This window comes from Falco punctatus (assembly GCF_963210335.1).
Source record: "Falco punctatus genome assembly, chromosome: 7".
Taxonomy (NCBI): Eukaryota; Metazoa; Chordata; class Aves; order Falconiformes; family Falconidae; genus Falco; species Falco punctatus.
The window spans coordinates 72,653,400-72,671,430 of NC_137587.1; the positions used below are offsets into that span (position 1 = coordinate 72,653,400).

General features: G+C 52.9%; 1 protein-coding gene across 2 annotated transcripts; it reads left to right on the plus strand.

The window, feature by feature from the left end:
• Window positions 1-1,083: 1,083 nt before the first annotated feature.
• On the plus strand, window positions 1,084-17,968 carry SNX1 (sorting nexin 1). 2 transcript variants are annotated; one of them, XM_080397123.1, is made up of 15 exons: window positions 1,084-1,286; window positions 5,490-5,592; window positions 6,496-6,632; window positions 7,897-7,966; window positions 9,148-9,191; window positions 10,213-10,354; window positions 10,893-10,971; window positions 11,720-11,795; window positions 13,589-13,702; window positions 13,856-13,949; window positions 14,539-14,744; window positions 16,114-16,257; window positions 16,668-16,748; window positions 17,192-17,263; window positions 17,568-17,968. In XM_080397123.1, the coding sequence occupies exons 1-15, from the start codon at window positions 1,140-1,142 to the stop codon at window positions 17,616-17,618; spliced, it is 1,560 nt and encodes a 519-aa protein (XP_080253249.1). In that variant the 5' UTR covers window positions 1,084-1,139; the 3' UTR covers window positions 17,619-17,968. The 2 variants fall into 2 exon arrangements, with proteins under 2 accessions (XP_080253249.1, XP_080253250.1); XM_080397124.1 differs by having other exon boundaries at window positions 1,086-1,286; window positions 7,900-7,966.
• Window positions 17,969-18,031: the final 63 nt, after the last annotated feature.

Below are 18,031 nucleotides of genomic sequence, written 5' to 3' on the forward strand. Positions count from 1 at the left end.
ATTAATTCAGCTGAGGCGTGTCTGGCAGGTCTGGGACCCTGTCTGGTTTGTTGCATTGTGAAACCTAAAGCTGATGGAAGTCCAGGGTGTCACACCTGGCTCTGCTCTACCTACTGCCCTGCCCGGCTCCTCCCAGCACTGTCCGAACCACCAGCCGCGTGGGGTCATGGCCACCCATCACCATGCATAAGCGGCTGGGCCCAGGGTAGCCACTGCCTGGGGGGTGGGGGTTCATCCTGGGGTGTTTTGTGGGTGTGGGATGTGGGGAAGGGTATTTTGGGCTTACACAAGGCTTGCTATAGCATGTTTATGGGGGGAGGCAAAGGTGGGGGTAAGGAGGGACCGAGGTGGTTTGTGGCAGCATCACCTCTCGGGCTGCTTCTGGGGCCCCCCAGCTGCAGAGGTGGCCATGGCTGTCCGGCTTCAGGTGCTGAGACCACCACAGCCGTTTTGTCGGAGCACTGAGGGAGGACCAGGCTGCCTGAGTTCAGGCATCCCAGGAGGGAGGCTGGGGCGCAGGGAGGACTGTGGCCAACCTCAGCTGGGACATCACAGGCACCGGGGCGTCTGGGTGAGGGCACTGAGGGGTTGGCGGCCACCTCACCTGGGGCGTTGGGTTTCCTCACCTGAGGAGGCCACAGCCGGCTGGCTTGGCGCACGGAGGGGATGGCCGCTGCCTCGGCTGAGGCACTGAGGAGAGCACAGCTGGTGGGGCACAGGAGGGACCCTGGCCCTGCCGGCAGGGCGCTGAGGGACGCGGGGTGCCAGCCCAGGGGATGCCGGCCCTGCCGCCCGCCACACGCAGGGGCCCCCTCAGCGCCCCCAGCCCTGGGCTGGCCCGCTGCCCCCGGGGGACACGCTCTCCCCCTCCGCCGGTGCAATGGTATGGCCCGGCGGGCCGCGGCCACCCCCCACCCGCCCAGGCTCGTGGCCGTTTCCATGGGGACGGAGAGACGCCTGCCAGCGGAAGAACACTGTGGCGTTCATTGAATTCCGCTGGTGGGGGAGGGCGGGGCAGGCGAAGGTACAGTCCAATCCGAAGGCCGCCCGCCCCTCCGGCCCCGCCCCGGCTGGTTAAGGCGGCGGCGGCGGTTTCCGGCGCGGCGGTCGCAGGCGGAAGCGGCGGCTGCAGCACGGACATGGCGTCGGGCGGCGCCTGCGGCTCCCGCTCCCCCTCCCCCGCTGAGCGCCTTCCCCCGCCCTTTCCCGAGCCCCATGGCGGCGACAGCGACGCGCCGGGGGCGGCCGACAGCGACACGGAGGGCGAGGACATCTTCACCGGCACCGTGAGTGTGGGCGGGGTCGGGGGGCAGTGCCGCGGGGCAGGCCCGGCCCGGCTGGGCTCTGAGGGAGGGGTTGCCCGCTGCCCGCAGGCGAGCGGTGTGGCATCCTCTGGGTTTGGTTAAAAAAGGGGGAAACGCCCCACAATAAAAGAGGCGGGGGACAAGGCCGCTGGGCTTTTGTTCTGCAGGGAGCCCAGCATCTCCTCCGGCCCCGAGAGCACTTCGAGCGCCGTGGGTGGCTGAGGGGGGCAGGGCTGGGGGCCGGGGGTTGTCCGGGAGGCAGGGGGCTGGTCACAGGCAGCCGGCTTGGCCGTGGGGCTGTGAAGCAGCTTAGGCCAGGCTGCCCCCTGGTTCCCCGAGGTTATAACCTGCTAATTCTTGCAGAACCCAAGTGTCTTGAAGGAGCCTGCCCGTGTGAAGGTGTCCCTGTGTGGCTTGGGCACAGCACGGGGGGCAGCTGCCTGCTTCTCGATATGCCCCCCAGATCGGGGTCAGAGTAACTCGTGAGCAGGTTTCCTCGCTAGTCTGAAACCCAGTGACAGCCACAGGCTCAGCGTCTTTGCTGTGCAGCTTGTGAGACTTCACGGGGAAGAGCCCTGTCTTCCTTCCCCCAGCATCGGCTCTTGTCCCCTCAACATCCAGAGGGTGCTGGTGTGGCCGATGTGGTGCTTGCTGCCTTCAGTTTGGTATTGGGGGATGAAACCCTGCATGCAGTGGGGGTGAGATGGCAGGAGGTGCCCACTATCCCCTGTTCATGAAGAGCAGGCTCACCAATGCCTTGATGGCTCCCTTGCTTTGTACTGGCACAACTGGCTGCAGGAGGGTCTAGGAAGGTTTGGCTGTACTTGTTCAGCAAACCAGATCGCTGGTGCTGCACAGATTCCCTGCTGAAAGTGGAGGCATGAGTGGTGGAGGGCTTTAGCACCTTTTCTTGTTCCTAAGTCTCCTGTGCATAAATCCTTGGTTGTTGAAGGCTGTTGGCATTAAATCATGCCAGCTGTGCCAGTGTTTGATCCCAGACAGTGACCAGCAAACAGAGTTAAAACACTGGCTGGTACTTTTCCAAGCTGAATCCATCCCCAGCCAGCTGCTGGCCTCAAGTTCTTGGGTTTGGCATCTGCGCTGAGTGAGGGGCAGCAGGAGGTGGCTCCTCCAGCACATTGGTTGCTTGAACGCTGCAGGTGCTAGGGCTGATTTCCTAAGCTCTGCAAGCTGAGGCTGGTCATGTTGTTCCCTGCAAGGACTGACACTGTAGCCTCTGCCCGCCTCACCCAGGCTTTTTCCAGCCGCCTGCTCCTGCTGGCAGGGCAGGAGGAGTTGGTGTCTGTGGCAGGAATCTCTCCAGAAACCTTCACCTGTCTGCAGTTTCCCAGCCCTGATGTTTTCCTTGGGCAGGGCTCAGGGAGGCCTGGAGCAGACCATGGCCATGCACATGCGAACCTGCCAGCTGCTGGGAGTGGATCTGGCCTGGCTAAGGTTCTCTGGCCACTGGCACAAAGCTGGAGTTGTCTCTGGCCTGTTTCTGGTGGGGCTTCTGGCTTGGTGCTGCTTGGTGTTCTTGAGCTGTGCTTGCTCAGCAGCAGGCTATCTTCTGCTCGTGCCTTAGCAGCAGGGAACAAGGCAGATTTGGGGAGATGTGGGTAGATTCTGCCCTGTGTGAGCTTGTGAGGATGAAACATTCACGCTGTTCTGGGCAAAACACACCAGCAGGGTCATATATTTTGGAAATAACGCAGAAAAATGCAACCCAGGTTTTGCAAGAGGAGGATGCTGGTACCTCTGGCTGGCACCAGGATGTGGTGATGGTCTTGATCTTCTTGGGACCTTTCTTAGTTGAAGAACTGGAAGATGTAGTAGGTAGCTCATTGCTTTGTGGTAGAGGCAGCCTACCAAAACAGCCGAGTGCTAGCTGCCATGGGCTTTCAAGCAAATAAAGCGTCCCTTTGCTGAAACTGGAGTTTGTTAAGCTAAAGCAGCTTATCAGGTGCTTATGTTGTTGTTGAGGCAACTGTCATAACTAATACTTGGCTCTTCTGTGCAAACCAGTGGCTTTGCTTGTGTGTGTGCCCTTGAGCATGAGCAAAACACTTTCTGTGAAGCAGGGGAGTTGGGCTGGTGAGGCAGATCCACCCGGCTGCCAGCCAGTTCAGGTGGCTTGACAGCACTTAGCTGTCTTACAGTAGCCAGTGAAGAAGCATTTGGGTTAGACACAGTATAGGTGGAGCTGCACATCATCTGCCTGGTGACAAAAGCTGTATCTTTATGTGACCACAGCCCTCTCTAGGGATGCCCTCAAAGGCTAGCTCTTCTGATGCAAGGTCTGCTTCCCCGTGGTAGGTGTCAGGCTTTCGCGGGGGGACCCAGGGAGCTTCTGCCTGCACGCGTTATGGTCGGTGTGCTGTCAGGCCTCTGAGAGGGCGGGTGTTGTGTCATGGGCTGATCTAAAAGAAACTGTGGCTCTTCTGTGGTAGCAGATGGAGAAGTAGGAAGAGGGTGTGTTACTTTCATAGTCTTAGAAACTACATTTAATGCAAACTGAGAACTGGTCACAGTAGAAAAGCAGATAGCCCTTTTCTGCATTTGAGAGCTGGGAGACTCATTAGGGAAACTTTAGAGACCACCTTCCCTTGTCCATGTAGAACAACGTTTCTTCCAGTTTGAAGACCTCCTGCAGAAGCAGAGGATCTGAATGAGACCTGCTACAGATGTCTCAAATGTAGGTGGTAGTAGTCCTCTTGTTGGCTCAGCTGCTGGCTGGAAGAGGTCCCTGTGGCAGTAGCGCTCTTGTTGGCTTGGGTGTCAGTCTGAAGGGCCCTGGGACAGGTCTGGGTGTGCTGTTTGGCATGGGTCTCTCTGCTCCCCATTCTCCATCACTAGCAAACATAGCTCATGCCTCTAACTGTCGTGATCCAAGCTGGGAGTGGTCCCAGCTTTCTCCTCCAGGAAACATCCTAAAATATGGGAGAACCCTTCATCAGACAGTACTGGTGGTTGATGTACCCAAGGACTTGAGCCCACCTCAAAGGGCAGCTGCTCCTTCAGGAGCAATGGGAACCGATGATGTTTCCTTGCTGAAGACAGTGGTGGTTCAGAGTCGCTGCTAATAGAGCTTCATTTACTGGCCGTCAAAGACCTGTTCTGTTCTCTGCTAGGATGTTAAAGAATAGTGCTTGCTGTCTGATTCTTGCTTGGAATAACTTGTACTTGCTTGTCTGCCTGCAAAATGAGGGATGATTTGTGATGCCAGCGTCCATAGCTCTTGCCTGCAGCAGGAATGAAGAAATAACTCTGCCTTCTGGTGTGGTGGGCTGGTTGGCTTACAAGCTCTCAGATGGGCTTTCACCTTGTCCCCACACCTGCTCCCAGTAGCTGGGACAGTCCAATGCAGCTCCATGAAGCTGTCTCCCAGCAGTGCTGGGGCCATAGAGTCCGTGAGCTCCTCTGGCACCATTTGGAAGTGAGCTGCTGCACCAAAGCCTGGCCCAGCTGCCTCCAGGCAGGCCCTAACCAGCCCTCTGGGGAAGGGCTGCTGGGCTTGTGGTGGCAACCAAATTGCTAGCACAAGTTCAGCTGCTGACAAGGCTCCTGTGGTGCCCAGTGCCTTGCCTTCACGCAAGCAAATTGCTGTGGGTCTCTGCCACCAGTGGTGACAACTCTGCTTTCCCAAGGGTTCTGTTGGCTGCGTGGCTGGCTCCTACGGTTAAGTGCAAGAGGGTCTCTAGTGCTGCCTGCCTGCCTTGTTGCAGTGTGAGTGCTGGTGTGTGAGGCACTACCTGGAAATGGCACAGCTGGGTGTGTTATGGGTGTGTGAGCAGGAGCACTTGTGCGTACTTTGCCTGCTGCTCCTGACACCTGTCGCGGAAGGACTGGGGCTGTGGTGCTTGGTCTGTGGACTGGCGTGTACCAGTGACCTGCTAGCTGCTCCTGTTCTGCTAAAAATCAGGATCAAAACTGCCTTTGAAGTTTCATGTGATATTTCGTGTCCCTAACGGCTCAGATGCCTCACTACAGCCTGGCTGGCAGAGATTGTAACACTCAAGGGTGGGTGGAAGGGAAGCCCTGTGATATCCTCCAGCCATGCTGCTCAGAGTAGTGACCCTGTGTCGCAGCAGCTAGGAAGGTGAGCTGTTCGGTCCCCCAGCCTCCATTCCTCAGTGTAAACGATGTCTTATTGTCGTTTAAAATGTGGTTTTGATTCTCTTACAGAGCAGGCCCACAGCACCTAAAAGGGAATCTCTTCTCCCTGTGAGCAGCACCTCCAAAGAGAATGGGGTTCATGTAGAGCAAGATGATCAGGACTTATTTGCAGGTGAGTGTGTATCTACTGGGTGTTTGCTGGAGCTTCTGAACTTTAAGGCTGGAGTGATCTGTTTTTAAGCATAACATGCAGGTCAAGGATATTTCTGGACTATCACAGGTTCTTATCTCAAACTCATGTTCCAGCATGCTCTGGAAGCACTGGTGGTGTTTTGGGGAAGGTCAGAGTAGCCTCCTCCAGGTCTCTAATATAATCATGTGGCAGGATTAACTGTTTGGAAGCTGAAGAGCATTAAAATGGGGTTTGCTTTAGTTTTGTTGCCTTAAACTGTAAGGTGGTGAGTGTCCTCTTAGAGTTAACAGGCTTTTGTTCTCTACCTTCTCCTCCCTCTGTGCAGGTGGAGGAAGCATCTCTGACAGAGATGTGGCTGTTCCCAAGGAACAGGAAGCCTAACACTCCTCAGCAGGGGAAAATGAGGAGGGTCAGACCTTCCCCAGCCCTGGCATGGTGGGACACCTCTGGCAGAGGCATCTGAGAGTTAGTTCTGGAGACATCTGCTAGCAGATGGAAATTTTTACTTCCTCTGGGTGGAGAAGCGTACTGGGAAGGATCCTGCCTTCCAGGCTGGCCTATGTGCTGTGTAAAAATCCAGCTCAGCTGTAGCTGTTCTAGTGTGCAGCTCCTCCCGCACGCAGCAAGGAGGTGATGCCTGGCTCCTTCTAGAATAAGAAGTTAACTGGATTAACTTTGTATTCTCCAGCAGTTTCTTACTCCAGTGAAGATGCATTAAGTCTTGCTCTTCCCAGTGCTTACAGGTGTCCTCCCTATGGAAGTTTTTTGCTAATTAAGATTATTGTTACTCCCTAGATCCCATGAACCTCTCTGAGAATACTGAAATTACCTTTCCAGGAACCCAAAGTAGAGAGGCTGACCCTTGCAAACTTCTCTTGACAGATGCCACTGTAGAATTGTCTCTAGACAGCACGCAAAACAACCAGAAGAAGGAACTGGCCAAAGCATCCAATCCTGCTCCCTCATTAGAAGTAGCTGCAAGCTCTTCTTCTAGAAACCCTCCAAAGAGCTATGAGGAGGTGAGAATTGCTCTGAGCTTTCCTACTTGCCCTGCTGGTTTCAGACTGTAATTGGCAGGAACCTGTCTGTTTACTTAGTTGTAAACATGCATCTTAAATGATGCAATTAATGTAATTGCCATATTGGATGCCCTGGCTTGTGTATCAGGCCATCAGTCTGGGACTGATACCACTAAATTGGGGTTCAGGTCAGCCTGATGGCATTCTTGTTTGTGTGGTGGTGTAGACTGCCTCTGAAGCTGAAGTAGCAAGCAGCTGATCTGGTCCTGAAGGTCTGAGCTCTGACTTGGAGCTCTAGCATGCTGTATTGCTGCAGATGAGGCAAGTGGTGTAGCTGCTCTTGTCCATGTTTTTCAAAGAAACAGTCTCCTGGGTGACATGAAAGCACAGGGCCCTGAAGTGGAACTTGTAGTCTGGTTGCCAAGCCCAGTTAATCAGGTTGTACTTCTTGGCCTAAATCTGGGGTTTCTCCTTTAGAGAGACTGAAATCATTTTGGAGACAAGGGAAGCGCTCCCCAAACACTCCTGAGCTCATGAGGATGGACTCTGCAGTGCCATCAGGAGCAGTGTCTTAGGCTGACTTCAGACTGGCTTAAGTGAAGGAGCAATGCAGAGCTAGGGCAGGATGCTGGGCTGATCAGTGAGCTGATAAGCTGTTGCCTTCATGTTCACAGACCAAAGGTCATTTGAGGCTGGTCTCAGCTGTGCTTCACCCAGTCCTTTAACATAATTCCATTAACGAGGCACTGCAATGCTTGCTAAGCAACCCCGAAGCCTCTGTGGTCTGTCACCCACTGGCCTTTCGCAAAGCAGGGTATGACGAAAAGACCTGTCCAGACTGGGTCTGCTTCTTGCTATCCTGGTGCTCCATCCCCATGTGCCTATACACTACAACTTAGCTTCTGTATAGGTTCAGTATCTTATGCTGGTTCAGATGAGGACTGAAATCGTGACATAAAAGAGCTCAAAGGGAGCTATCTTGTGCAGAGCTGAGCCTGGCCTCTGCAGAGTTTCATCTTGGGGCTGAGCAGTTTGTACGTCAGTCTGTGCAGATAGTGGTGTAGTTTGGGATCCTTGGAACATGTAGTCTGGACACAAGTGAAAACCTTGAGGGATTTACAGAATGACCTTGGCCAGACTGAAGTGCCAAAGATGCCCTGGCAGTGTGAAAAGCTCACTGTAATGTATGGAACTTCATGGTTTAGGGTGGTTTGAAGCCTTGCTTTCTAGTTTTAACTTGCTGTACTTGTGTGCTTACTCCAAGCAGCTGGAAGAAGAGGAACAGGAAGACAAATTTGAGCTGACTGTAGGAGTGAGTGATCCAGAGAAAGTTGGTGAGTTAATGTCCTGTCCTGCTGCACAGTGAAGCACAGTTAGACAAGCTAGGCTTTACAATAGGACTGAATGCAACTATGACCTCCACGTGCCATAGCCCCAGCTTTCAAGCTGTCTCTGCAAGTGCAGACTTGATCCTGGAGTAACGTCTTCAAGGCTTCTTTCAACATCAAGAAGAATTGAAGCTACACAAAGCAAAATCCTAGGTTGCAAACAGGTGATGCGGGAGCAGGTTCTGGAAAGTGAAGGACCTCAAAGGCAGTGAGCCAGGAGCAAGTTTTTTTGGAGGGTGAAGTGTGATGCTTACAGTAGCAGAGTTTGTTGCTTGGAACTGTGGTGACCAGCTTGGCTTGACCTCCAGGCAGCGCTGTCCTGTGTGCAGCTGGCAAGAGGGAGGCAAAACTGCCTTAACCTAAAACTGTATTATTCCATGCTCTGGCACCTTCCCTAGCAGCTATGCTTGCCAGGGAAGCAGCTCTGACTTCAAACTGAGAAGCAAGAGGGTTTCTCTCTTGGAAGTGAGGGTCAGTGGAACTTGGCCAGCTATGTGGCAGTCTCTAGGGTGCACAGAACCCAAGGTAACATCAGGGTGGCTCACGAGTGGCAGCTTGCTCTCACTCCATGGGTTGTGATCTCTGGAGCTGGGAGGTGCACTGACTTGTAAATTGGAGGTCTGTTAGGGGTAGATCGGACTTCTGAGGCTGCCCTTCAGTTGAACTACCAGGTAAACAAGGGGATTTCTGTGTTTGCTGGAGAAAACTGCCTGTCATGTTTCAGAATCCAACCACATGCAGCCAGGGGCCTTCTGACTTGCATACTCTGAATAGACTGCTTCATGTGCTGTACAGCCACCCAATTGTTGCGTGCTGAGCAGATGCATGGAGTCAGCCCAAATGCTGTCAGTGTAACAAGCGCCTGATTGTCAGCATTGGCTGCCTTAGGAAGTAAAAGGAGGGCTAAGCAGTCAGGTTGGGGAAATGCCTAGTGGGCAGGGGTCCAAGGTCCCGCAGTGAGATGCTGCCTGTGGTTCTGTGTGGAGATCTGGGGCTCTGTCAGGCTGAAGATGAGAACCACTGAGGCAGGCAAAAGCCAGGAGATTGCAGGAGCCTTATGCTTCACATTCAGGTGATAGTGGAAAGTGCTGATCTTGTGATACTAATGCCTTGTTTGTTTTCCACAGGTGATGGCATGAATGCGTATGTAGCCTACAAAGTGTCAACACAGGTATGTCTAACTTGTTGCTCCTGAGATGGGGTGCCATTATTTTTCCATGTTTGAAGGCAGCTGGACTGTCTGTTCTTAGCCAAGCCAGTGATGACCTACATAGACAGGAGGTCTGAATGCCTTGTTACATGGATTCAGGGGTTCTAATCCACCCCTGCAGATCAAAGGATGAGCCTAGCTGAGAAATAGGTTTTTGAATCCATTTGAGACTGTCTTTTTTTTTTTTCTTTTTTTTTTCCCAGTCAGTTACATCTTTGCTGTCCTGACTGACACCGATGCTCAGTGTTGGAGTGAGCAGCAGGAAGGATATTTGTTAGGGAGAGCCCCAGACACTGGGGCCATTGCTAAAGGTTCTGTGCTGACAGTAGCATCAGGTTAAGCTGACCTGAACTCAGCTGTAGCTGAAGAGCTGCTGCTGTAACTAGTTTCGTGTCAGGACCTGCTCTCCTGGGCTAGTCACAAGAAATTGAGCCTTCTGCAGCTACTGCCCTGCTTGGAGCTTTGGGATGCTGCTCTGAGCTCTGAAAAAAGTTGTTCCTAGCTGTCTGTACAGCAGCTGTTGGACTACAGGCATCTTGTGGTCTGAAGCTGATGGTATGCGAAGGGGACTAGGGACTTGTTAGCCTCCACTCCTGCTCTGCCAACACAGTCAAAAGCCACTGCTGGGCCCTGTAGTCAAAGTGATAAAGTGTGACCTGACAGCAGTCCCTGTTCCTGGGTGGAGCAGGGATGATGGGATTAGGCAATAGGCAGGGCTTATCAGGCAACCTGTGGCTGAAGTAACAGCTGCTCTGTTATTTAGTGTTATTAGTACTGCTACTTGGTCCCAAGGAGAACTGTTAGGAGGTACATTGCTGAAAACCTAGACCAAAGCTCGCTCTGTTCATTCCTTGTATCTTGCAGAGCTCAAGCTGTCCTACTTCATCCCCAGAAGTGACAGCAGATAGAGTTAGCAAGGCTGTGCGTGCTGGGGCAAGCTTCCCTGTGTGGGCCTGATCAGAGTCTCATCTCCTCCCCCCAGACGAGCATGCCCATGTTCAGGAGCAAGCAGTTTTCAGTGAAAAGGAGGTTCAGTGACTTTCTGGGTCTCTATGAGAAGCTGTCGGAGAAGCATGCCCAAAATGGGTTCATCGTTCCTCCACCACCCGAAAAGAGCCTCATAGGTAAGTGGTGGAGGTGCAGAGCACTAGAACTGGTCCTCTGATGCTGAGCTTTGTGCCCGAAGGAGAGGCCTGCCTGCAGTCTCAAAGCTGAGAGGGAAGCTGCAGAGCAGCCTTGGGAAGCAGGTGTGGAAAATAATCTGGGTTCTGTAGCACAGCCAAAAACTCTGGTTCCATACTTGGGGCTCTGGGCTTAAAGCCTTGTTTGAGTTTGGTGATACTTCTACACCTGCTTGATGGTAGGATGAAACCTTATCCTCTGCACTGTCGCTGAATTGCTGTTCACTTGAGTCCAGGCCTGTAACTATTCCAGTCTTGCCTGTTGTTGCTTTTTCTCTTTTCTGGATGTCGACTTCTGCTAGATGTTAGGTATAAGCAGATTTTAAATTCCAAAATAGCTCGTGCTGATGCAAAGTCTAATTCCTGTTGTAAAACGCCTCTCCTCTGCTGTCCCCTGGTAGTCTGTTCTTTGTAACAAACCATGCTACCTTGTGTGTTGAGTTTGAAGCAGCTCATTAATTGCATCTTCATTCTGTGCTAGGAATGACCAAAGTGAAAGTTGGGAAAGAAGACTCCTCCTCTGCAGAGTTCCTAGAGAAAAGACGGGCTGCTCTAGAGAGGTACAGACCCCAACAGCTATCCCCTTGTGTCTGAACCAAGCAAGGGACCTCTGAAAGGTCAGATTGGCTGCACTCCCCTCCCTACATGAGAAAAGCAGTCTGCTTCTGGGTTTGCAGCAAACCTGGAGGCCACTAAAGAGTTGCAACTGCAGAGAGTTGCTTTGACTCTGTAAAACAATCTCCTGCTTCAAAAGCCTCTGTTGGTGTTTGGTCCAAATCTGGCCAAACTCCACTGAGAAGGCAGGGAGAAAAGTGAGCTGTCTCAGGAGCCCCAAAATAGGTGTTAAGTAATTGTACAAACAGCACAGATCAGGTGAGAAATAATTTGATCTCTGTCTAACTTGCACCCTAACTCCACAGCCATAGGTGGCCTTTGCTGTGCTGCCTGTGTTGACTTTTGTAATTGGCACGAGGATGCTGATCCCCTCCAGCTTCAGCCTCTGAAAGATCTGTTGAAGTGTTGTTGTTAAGGATGTAAGACTGGATCTTGATCACATGGCATATCAAGTAACTCTTGCTCTAGCAAGTGTTAATCAAGAGGTTGGCGGGTCTGGTCTGGCAGGCTGGTCTCACTGAAGCCCACAGAGAGGGAGGACTCTGCGTGGGTGAGTGAGAACAGCTTGTTGGGCCTGACTTCCAGCTACCCAGCTGCCACTTCAGAGTAAATAACAAGTGTGTTGCAGCTCGGTGTGATAGCTCAGAGCCGGGTTTGCTACAGCCAAAGTAACACCTGGTGTGTTCTCCACAGGTACCTACGGAGAGTTGTCAGCCATCCAACAATGCTGCAAGACCCAGACGTCAGGGAGTTCTTGGAAAAGGAGGAGGTCAGTAGTGTGGGATAATGTAGCTACAGGTACCTTGGAAGTGCAGAAGGAAAGGGTACACAAGTGGTTAATGAGGCATGATGCTTCAAAGCTCAGCCAGAAGTAGCAAGAACCCTGTAAGAGCTCTTAACCAGTGATGATGAGAACAGATGTGGTGGGTTGACCCTGGCTGGATGTCAGGTGCCCACCAAAACCACTCAACTGGACAGAGGAGAGAAAATAAAAAGAAAGGCTCATGGATCAAGATAAGAACACGGAGATCACTCGGCAATTACTGTCTTGGGCAAAACAGACTCGACTTGGGGAAAATTAATTTATTGCCAATCAAATCAGAGTAGGGTAGTGAGAAAATAAAACCAAATCTTATAACACCTTTCCCTCTATCCCTTGGTTATTCCAGGCTTAACTTTACTCCTGAATTTTCTGCCTCCTCCCTGCCAGCAGTGCAGGGGGTTGGGGAATGGGGGCTGCAGTTGGGTCAGTTCATCACTTGTTGTCTCTTGCTCCTTCCTCCTCAGTGGGAGGACTCCTCACCTCTTCCCCTGCTCCAGCATTGGGTCCCTCTCATGGGAGACGGTCCTCCATGTACTTCACTGACCTTGGCATCTGCAGAGTTGTTTCTCTTGCATATTCTCACTCCTCTCTCTGGCTGCAATTGCTGTTGCACAGTAACTTTTTCCCCTTCTTAAATACGTTATCTCAGAGGTGTTACCATCATAGCTGATGGGCTCAGCCTTGGCTAGTGTTGGGTCCATCTTGGGGCCGGCTGGTATTGGCTCTGCTGGAGATAAGGGGAGCTTCTGGCTGCTTCTTGCAGAAGTCCCCCCTGTAGCCCCGCCTGCCCCTACCAAAACCTTGCCGTGCCATCTCAATACAACAGAACTTTCTCCTGTGTCACTGCTTGTCTAAGCACTGTGTGCTTGTAAAGAGCTCTGGCCTAGCATGTGTACATCGCGGTGGGGGCACACGTTGAGAACACGTGTAGTCTGTTTTCTGAAGTCCATGACAGGAGTGCAGCCTGCTGTTGAGAGCTGAGGGGGAATCCCGTGCTGGCTTGCCCTGATGCTCAGATGTCGAGGAAGAGCTGGCTCTGTACTGAAACATGTGCCTGATGTGGTCCCTGCTCCTCCGAGGAGAGCGTGACCTTGTCCAGCTGCACACCTGATGTGGAGAAGTCATTCTTCAAGAAGCTGAGCCCTGGGGAAACCCTACCCTGAGTGATTCCAGTGCTAATGCTGTGCTGGCGGGCTCTGGTGTAAGAGCAGGCATGGAAACATCCCACATTGCTGCACGTGCAGCTCTGTCTGGAAAATAGTTGTGGCTGGTGTAGGGTATTTCCCAGTGTCAGAGCACCACACTACTCTGTGTCCCCCAGCAGTACAAACTGCTGCTGGCTTTTGGAGTGCTCTGAGACACTTGTACGTGCCCGTGTGACTGGTGGCAGCTTGGACAGCCCTCGGTTCCGGGATTCCTGTAGCATGGCAGGTTCTTACAGATCTGTGTTACCTTGGCCAAGCAGAACGGGCAGACCCCAGATACAGTGTAAGGTTTAGGAACTGCTCATTTGTTTGAAAACCACTCCGGTCCCATTATTGGAAATACTGTACAGGCTATGCAGCTGCTCAGATGGTGTCTAGCTAATTCTTTGCCAGTAGCTGTGGTGTACGTGTTGCTGTGTGCAGGGAAACCTTGCCTGTTAAGGGACCTCCAGGGGAGAATGATGCCACTGTGGTGACTGCTCGCTAAGCTGCTCTTACCTCCTGGTAAAGCAAACTTTTTCTCTTGCTTTATAGCTACCGAGAGCAGTAGGCACCCAGACCCTGAGTGGAGCAGGAATACTGAAGATGTTTAACAAGGCTACGGATGCTGTCAGTAAAATGACCATCAAGATGAACGAATCGGACATAGTAAGTATTAGGACACCTCTGGGCTATTCTCGTCCTCGCTCCAGAGCTGCGTACCCTCCCCAGCTCAGGCTTTGGGTGCGAGATGCGAGGAAAGCCCTGTGCTCCTGCAGTGATACCATCTGTGGGAATCAGCTCTGGCTTTACCCATTTCAGTGGTTCGAGGAGAAGCTGCAGGAGGTGGAGTGTGAGGACCAGCGGCTACGGAAGTTGCACGCTGTCGTTGAAACGCTAGTGAACCACAGGAAAGGTAACAAGCTTGGTACTACTTGCCGTGTAGCTTGGCCTCTAACATTTGAGCCTTGTGCGGTGCCTGACTGGAGGTCACCAGTGTGCGGGTGTCCTAGGGGCACCTCTGAGAAGATAAGATAGTGCTTCCTTACTGTAAAGGACTCAGCCTCTTCATCATGGGAGACAGAAGTAAAATGGTAATCCCACCTCTTCTGTCCAGCCCTGCAAGTTTAGGATGACAATGTTGAAGTGAACCAGTGTCCTGCTGGATGGAGGCTGCTGTAGCAAACCTGAGCAGAGCTGATCTTATTACTAATTCCAAGCTGTCCTCTGGCAGGGAGCGGGGATATTTTTCTTCCTCTGCATGTTTTGGCTGACTTCTGCAAAGCTGTGCCTCCCTCCTCTGCTGCTTCCCTGCTCCTCCCTGGCTGGAGTTGCCTAGCCCTCCTCCTGCTGTGCTGCAGAAGCTGCCAGCTCTGACCAAGACAGTGCTGGCTCTTCCAGCTGACATCTCCTGGGGCTACAGAAAATTAGCGGCTGGGGCTTTACTTGCAGAGCACCTGGTGTAGCGAGGCCCATCGGCTGACTCTCTTAATTCTGTTCACCAGAGCTAGCGTTGAATACAGCCCAGTTTGCAAAGAGCCTGGCCATGCTGGGGAGCTCGGAGGACAACACAGCCCTGTCCCGGGCGCTGTCCCAGCTGGCTGAGGTGGAAGAGAAGATTGAACAGCTGCACCAGGAACAGGCTAACAATGACTTCTTCCTTCTGGCCGAGCTCCTGGGAGATTACATCCGCCTTCTCTCAGTTGTAAGGGTAAGCACTCCTTTGGGGCAAGCTCTAGGCTATGCTGCTGGTCCTAGTACTGATCTTTAGGCTTAGGTGTGCTAGGAGGGCAGCTAGTCTTCTAGATTGAAGCACGGGGCATGGCGTGCCTCTGACCTCTCCAGGCAAGAGGGCAAACTTGTCCGGTTGTGCATGTCCAGTTGTGCATGTGTTGGAGTGCTTAGATTGGGAGAGCAGGTAGGTAAGGCCTGGCTGTGCTGCTGTTCTCTAGGGGAGATGTAGAGCAAGTTCATGGCTCTACACCTTCCAGAGGTGAAGGCTGTGGCTGCTGCAGAGGTGGCGAGCTGTTGATAACCTCTGATCTGGTGCTGCAAATAGATCTGCCAAGCACCTGCTGGGGGAGAGCTTGAGTCTTCAAGTCCATGCAGCCTGCCTGGTGCACTGGCCTCCTTGCTGGAGGCTGAAAGAAACAAGTCCCAAGTGAGCTGCAAGTCTGGCAAGCTGACTCATTCCTGTCCCAAACATGTGCTGCCTCTGAGCAGTTGTTTCTGAAGGCTGCAGAGGCCAGGATGCAGCCTAGTGAGTAGGCACAAGCCCCCCTCTACTGGGCAGTGTGGTGGGTGCTCCAGAGCAGGACCAAGATCTTTGGTAGTGCTGGAGGTACTAAGCCTTATCTTCTGGTAAGGAGCCTTAGCTAGTCTTGCCTCTTGGCTGTTCTGTCCTTCTGACCAGGCTATCAGACACAGCTTTCTGCTTTTCAGGCTCTTCCCCACAATTTGGCTGGATGCATTCAGAAGCCTAATGGGGTCTTCCTTGCTTGGGCTGGTGAATTGCAGGCCGGCTAAGACAATCTGACCTCCTGGCAGATGCCTGGGAGCTGCTGCTGGAGATCCGGTGTGAGACAGGCGAAGGCAGCTCCTTGGACTGGCCACTCAGCAGCAGGACTGAAGCGGCCAGGCAGCAGTGCTTGGGGGTGGGCTGGATGTGCTTGGGATGCTGTCAGTTCAGTAGGTGGCCTCAGGCCTGTCCAGGCTTGCAGTGAGCTGTGCACATAGCTGAAGCTTTTCCAATAACTCTCTCCTGCCAAACCCTAGAGCAGGTGGGCAAATCCTGTGCTGCCAGCCCTGCACGGAGGGAGGCCCCAAAGCTGCTCCTGAAGCATGAGCTGGTTGCTGTTGTACTTGGGCTCCTTCGCTAGCAGGGCAGTCCATGGTCAGGCTTGGGTTTGGTTACACTGAGACAGGTTCAGGACCTGACCGATGAAGCAGCTCTGCTGTTAGCAGGTGCCCCCCTTGCCAAAGGCGTGGTTGTCACTGCCAGCAGAGCTACTTGCAGCTGCCCGCTGCTGCTGTTGTGGTAGCAGAGGCAGAGCAGAGCTCAGTCTGCTCCTTCCTTTCAGGGAGCCTTTGACCAGCGCATGAAGACCTGGCAGCGGTGGCAGGATGCCCAGACCATGCTGCAGAAGAAGAGGGAGATGGAGGCCAGGCTGCTCTGGGCCAACAAACCTGACAAGCTGCAGCAGGCCAAAGAGGAGATCTCGGAGGTAGGGAATGAGGAATGCTGGGGTCTTTGCTCAGCTCCTTCTCTCTGTGCTCTGCTGCTGAGCGAGTGGTAGGAAGGGGACCTTTTGAGAAGAGGGCCTTCTGAGCTGAAGGGACAGGTATCTATTGTGAAGCTTGCATCAAGGGATAAGTCAGCCTTGAGCAAGCCCCACAGGAAGACACAGAAGCTGCAGGAGGGGCTGCTTGTGGTCCCACCTCCAGTGGCTTCCTTGCTGAGCTTGCAGCAAGCAGGGGATGCAGCTTGCTGTGGCGGTGAGGACCAGAAATGCCGACCTTTGCTCCGGCAGCACCTCTCGCTTGAACAGTTGTGGTTGTGAAACTGTTTGGATAGGGGAGTGAGAGCTTCTTCACCTCCCCTCCCCTGGAAACAACACGCTTCCTCTCTCTGCAGTGGGAGTCTCGTGTGACACAGTATGAAAGGGACTTTGAACGGATTTCTGCCGTCATCCGCAAGGAAGTGATACGCTTTGAGGTACGTTTGGCCCAGCCCTCGGTGTGCAACCCTCCAGCTGGTTGGCATAAATCTGTCTTGGCTGGGAACACCAGGCTGGGCTACCTAAGGGTCACCTTGGCTCCTGACCCTGCTCCCAGTACAGTGGCTGGCAATGTTTGTAAATCTGGACACCTGTGAGTTGGGGCATCACTACCGTGGGCAGAACAGATGTCTTTTGGCTTCTTCCCAGAGAAGAATTTAACATCTGTTAAAATGAAGGTGGGTGGGCAAAGATCCTCTGAGCCATCAGGCTATGGCCAGAGATGAGCTTCATCCTCAGCATCTTGGGTTCTTGTGCTGGTCTCTCTGTGGAGGAGAGAACAGGAAAATCCTGGTGGTTTTTCCTCCCTGCCCCCTCAAAAGCTGGAGAGTTTTTCTGGTTTGTTCATCCTTGTACTCACTGTGGTGCCTATCTCTTGCAGAAAGAGAAATCGAAGGACTTCAGAAACCATGTCACTAAATACCTTGAGATGTTGTTGAACTCTCAGCAGCAGGTGAGTAGCCACGGCCCCTGCTGTGGTTTTGCTTCCTGAAGCTCAGCCCTGTGAGCTCGTGCCCCCATCAAGCATGGCCCCCCCTGTGGGTGCGTCCCACTCCCCAGGTGTGGCAAGGGGTGGACCCGTGGGCTGGAGCAGGGCAAAATATGTGTTGCATCTCCCTTGATGCCTCCTTGGGGTGTCTGTGCCCCTGTGGAGGAGCTTCTGCTCCCTCAAAATAAATGCTTGTCCACTCACTCTGGGCTTGGCCTGTGCTGGCAGAGTGCCTGCAGGCTCCTGACTCCCTCTCTCCTCTCCGCAGCTGGTGAAGTACTGGGAAGCATTCCTACCCGAGGCCAAGGCCATTTCGTAATGGGACAGAGCAAATGAGCGAACCTGAACTTTGCCTTTTTTTTTTTTTTTTTTATATACACTATACCTCTTCCTCTTTTACACGTGAATGAACCCTAGTTAAACACTCTGGAGCTGGTAGAGGTTTAACCCCAGACAAGCAGCTTGCAAGCCAGTAACTCTTCTAACTGTATATTTTTCATTTAGCAACATATATTTTCTTACTGAAGAGAAACTAGTTTCCTGCTTTAAGACCAGACCTGCAGCAGGGGGTTAATGATGTATGTAAAATGTATATTTTTCAGGCTGGGTTTTAGGGCTCTAATGATTATCTTACTCCTGCAGTGCCATTAAATTCTGTAATAAAACTTCTATCAGGGCAAACAGGCTCCATCTGTGCTTGGGGCGGGGAGGGCTAACGGCCGCATCCCGCTG